Raw genomic sequence first — 4,138 nt, 5'->3', positions numbered from 1 at the left:
TTTCAACTGGGCCGAGGGTCTGGAACTTTGATGTGTCATTTAAGATGACAGCCATCTTGTCGATGTAATCGGTTCTGAGCATCAGAACGGTAGCCCGCCCTTTGTCCGGGCGCGTGACGATGATTTCCGTGTTTTTGCGGAAGTCACGGAGGGCTTTCATGTGTTCCTGGCCTAAGGAAAATGATCGCTTATCTGGAAGTTTGTCCGCATGCTCCTCAGCCTCAGCTCTGATCTTTGCTGCGCATATTGATTGTTGGGCTTCTGATATCGGTGTAAAACGTAATAACTATCGATAAAACAATTCAAACTCGGTCATGATAACTTCCTTTTTATTTGATGATGGGGGAACGCCAAAATCAGTGCCACGGCAAAGGAGCTCCTTCTGCACGGTAGTCAATTCCAATGGTGTAAAGTTTATTATTGTTGTTTCAGGATCGATGTTAACTTGGCCGTAACGTTTCCTTCGGAGCCAGTTATATGTCTTGTCATGTTTGGTGATAAGTTTGATTCGTTGTTTCTGGTCGTTCTCAGAAAGGAGCACTGAGAAACGAAGGAATTCATGAGATGACAAAAATGTACGTGCACGATCATACAAGGACCTAAACTGGGAACGAGACTTGCACACCGTGTCACCGGACCTGGCAATCTCATCCTTCATAAAAACTCGCTCAATGTTCAACGTGTGGTATGCCTTGGCTCGCTGAACACGCTTTTCTACACCGCTAGGACATACGCCATTGTCTGAACACCGTCTAAGAAAAACTACATTAAGGGCGACACTACGGTAATGAAAGACCCACCTTGCATATCAGTTACTCCCACACCAACACCAACAACGCAATCTACAGCAACCACAACTAATCCACCATCCAAGCCCATAATTGAAAGACCAAGACGATCAACAGCCAACTACAACAGAAGCTACGCACTCAGCGGACGAGGGCGAAAGGAGGGACGTGATAGCAGGGTGACGGCCGAGTTGAGTTCAATGGACCCGGTCAGACGAGATGGACGAGACAGAGAGAGTACAGCTCCGTAGGTTTTCGTCGTTTTTTTCGCAGCCCACCCGGCATCAGGCCGGAGTGGAGCCCTTAGGAGACGTAGTGTAGAATCGTAGCTTAGTGTAGAGTAGGTGATATTTTGAGTAGCTGTCACACCCTGACCTACTCTCCGCCATGGACGAGCTGGCAGGTGAACCCCTGAGACTTCTGTGCAGTCTCCCAGGCATCGAAGCCAATGTCATCAGCTTGATCCAGCAATTGTCGTCGTATGTTAGTGAGTCTAGAGATAGAGAGGAGCGCGTGAAACGGCGTGTGGATGAGCTATGTGCACACGTTTCGGAGTTACGAGGCGAACTGAGCTCCTTGAGGCAGTCCGCCATTGCCCCCATGCATGTCGACCAACAGCAACAAAAAGGCGAGGAGGTCAAGGAGAGTGCAGCTAGTAGTACGAATAGTACCCGTACGCTAACTGGAAAGTCTAAGCCGTGCGCAAATAGTGAAAAAAAGTCAAAGCAGCAGGCAGAACACGTGGGAACGCACACTGAACCCCGTACCCGTAGCGCTGCCACACCCTGGCACGCAGGCAAGACGGTGCCCTCAGTGGACACGGAAACGGAGTACAAGGATAAAGCAAACCCGGTATGTACTACAAACCACAGTCCAAAGGTCGCAGACACACAGACAAACACTGTGGGTTCGCAGCACGTTCCACCACTACCTGTGGATGATGACTCATGGCAACTAGTCTCTTCTGTCTCCCCTCGCCTTAGCGTCAGGCGTGGGGTCATTTGGATTGGAAACCTGCGCCCAGCTATTAGCATTGAGCAACTGGAATCCTTTATCCAACAACGTGCCCTGACAGCCAATCAGCAGCTCACGATATTTAGTAGCAAACTGATCAGCAAGGCTGATGGCAAGGTCGGTGCTCGTGTGACGATCAGCCGAGCCTCAGTTGAAGCCCTCACACAGCCAAACTTCTGGCCCAGGCCTGTTTATGCACGCCCATGGGTCTTTCGTGATGACCAGAGAAACGCAGCAGACAAGCAACAACAGGAGCAACAGCAGAAGACACAGGAAAATCAGCACCAGGAATCTACACTAAGTCTTGAACAGAGAAACACAGCAGACCAGCAGCAACAGCAGAAGAAACGGCAGGAGGAGCACCAGAAGACACAGGAAAATCAGCATCAGGAATCTACACCTGAAGAGCACCAGCATTTGCAGACAGAACAGCAGAACCTGCATACTGCATCTAGTGACAGCCAATGCCCTGCGTCCAGTGACAGCCAATGCCCTGCGTCTAATGACAGCCAATGCCCTGCGTCCAGTGACAGCCAATGCCCTGCGTCTAATGACAGCCAAAGCCCTGCATCTAGTGATGTCCACCAGGACAGTGGCCAGCACCAGCCCAAGCTTCAAGATACGTCAGCTACGTCTGCTCCAGCCAAAGCCACGCCACCTCGCCCTGGAAAGCGTCATGCAGAAGATTCCCCTGGATCCATGTCGGGAATACCATGCAAAATGCAACCTTCATCTAGCTCTCAATGAGTAAGCTAAATCCAGTTGCGCGGGAGTTCTACCCTCAGGCTGCTACCGTATCTATTAACAGACTGCCACAATCTCATTCAACACATACCACCATTGGATTCCTTAACATCTGCAGCCTGCGCTACAAGATAGACACGCTGTCCGCTCTGATTAGGGAAAGGACATGGGATGTTGTTGGGATTGCGGAGACATGGCTGGACGCGTCTATAGCTGATGGAGAAGTGAACATTGAAGGATACAGTTTGGTGAGAAATGACCGAAAGGGGAGAAAAGGAGGTGGCGTCTGTATTTTTTACCGGTCCTACTTGCCCATCAAACCACGGCCGGATCTCAACCAAGGGGACACGGAGGTAGTGTGGGTTGAGCTAAATGGAAAGGCAGGCAATCACTTAATTGGCTGCATATACCGACCACCAGATGCGCCAGTCTCCTACTGGTCCACCCTTGAGGCATCGCTGCATCAAGCTGCTATGGTTACCTCAGCCGTCACATTGATGGGTGACTTCAATGTCAATATCTCGCATTCCCAGCCACAGCATGCCCAGCCCCTTCTGGATCTCTGTGGTGCATATGGCCTCACTAATATCGTCCATTCCGTTACGCGAGTCTCACCTCCGTGTCCAGCTGGCACTACTATTGACCTGATACTGACTACAGAGGATAAGGATTTGCATGATTGCCGAGTCCTGCCGCTTACACTCAGTGACCACTTTGGAGTTGAAGCAACCTTCAATGCAAGACATGCCCGGCCAGACATCCCCAAGCAGCGTGTGCGTCGCCGTTTAGATAACATTGACTTGGTTGCCTTCCGACTTGACCTAGCTGCTGCTGAACTTCATGTGTACCCACCAGACTCTGATGTGCAAGCCATGTGGGACCACTGGCATCAACGATTCCTTTCTGTCCTCGACAGGCATGCGCCATTGCAGCAATGCAAGATTAAGACAGGCAAGCTCCATCCTCCATGGTCTGACAGAGAGCTATACAAGATAAACCAGCTGAAGCGTCGCCTGCATCGAAAGTGGCTTGCTGACAAAGCCAACTCTGAAGCTCACGCAGCATATAGACGTGCCCGCTCGGTTGCTGCGAATACAAACAGGTGCAAACGCAACCAGTACTTCCAAAGTCAGTGCCAAGATAATTGCCAGAACCCACGCAAGTTATGGTCAGTCCTAAATACTGTGACTGGACGCAAGAGACAATCAATCCAGCCGACATGCGACATCGAACATGTTGCGTCCACGTTTGGCAAGGTAGTCTCTGATGATGCTCGACCTTCAGTTCTCTCTATGCCTCAGGGACCACAGCCTCGGTCTGCCCTGACCTCATTCCAACATGTGCGTGCCTGCGATGCTGAACAGCTTTTGAAGCGCATCGACCCGCGCAAAGCAACTGGGAGCGACGGCGTCCCAGGCTTACTTCTAAAGTACTGTGCCGACCTGCTAGCACCATCAGTTGCAGCACTTTTCAATGCGTCCCTGACCTCCGGCACTGTACCCGCTGGCTTTAAGCGTGCATATGTGACCCCATTGCACAAGGCTGGCGATCCATCTGTCGCCAACAATTTCCGTCCTGTGTCCCTGCTCCCC

General features: G+C 51.1%; 1 protein-coding gene across 1 annotated transcript; it reads left to right on the top strand.

Annotated features, from left to right (window-relative positions):
• The first annotated feature begins 1,175 nt into the window (after nucleotides 1-1,175).
• On the top strand, nucleotides 1,176-2,549 carry LOC135825134 (uncharacterized). The gene has a single exon (XM_065337867.1). It carries the CDS (start codon nucleotides 1,176-1,178, stop codon nucleotides 2,547-2,549), a length of 1,374 nt encoding a protein of 457 aa, XP_065193939.1.
• The last annotated feature ends 1,589 nt before the right edge of the window (nucleotides 2,550-4,138 follow it).

The sequence above is a fragment of the Sycon ciliatum genome, chromosome 9 (genome assembly GCF_964019385.1).
Source record: "Sycon ciliatum chromosome 9, ocSycCili1.1, whole genome shotgun sequence".
NCBI lineage: Eukaryota > Metazoa > Porifera > Calcarea > Leucosolenida > Sycettidae > Sycon > Sycon ciliatum.
Note: the sequence above shows the minus strand (reverse complement) of the source record. Positions and strands in the feature narration are given on the sequence as shown.

What these genes read in the sequence shown, in the direction of transcription:
- LOC135825134 (XM_065337867.1), top strand. Translation starts at nt 1,176, where the DNA reads ATGGACGAGCTGGCAGGTGAACCCCTGAGACTTCTGTGCAGTCTCCCA.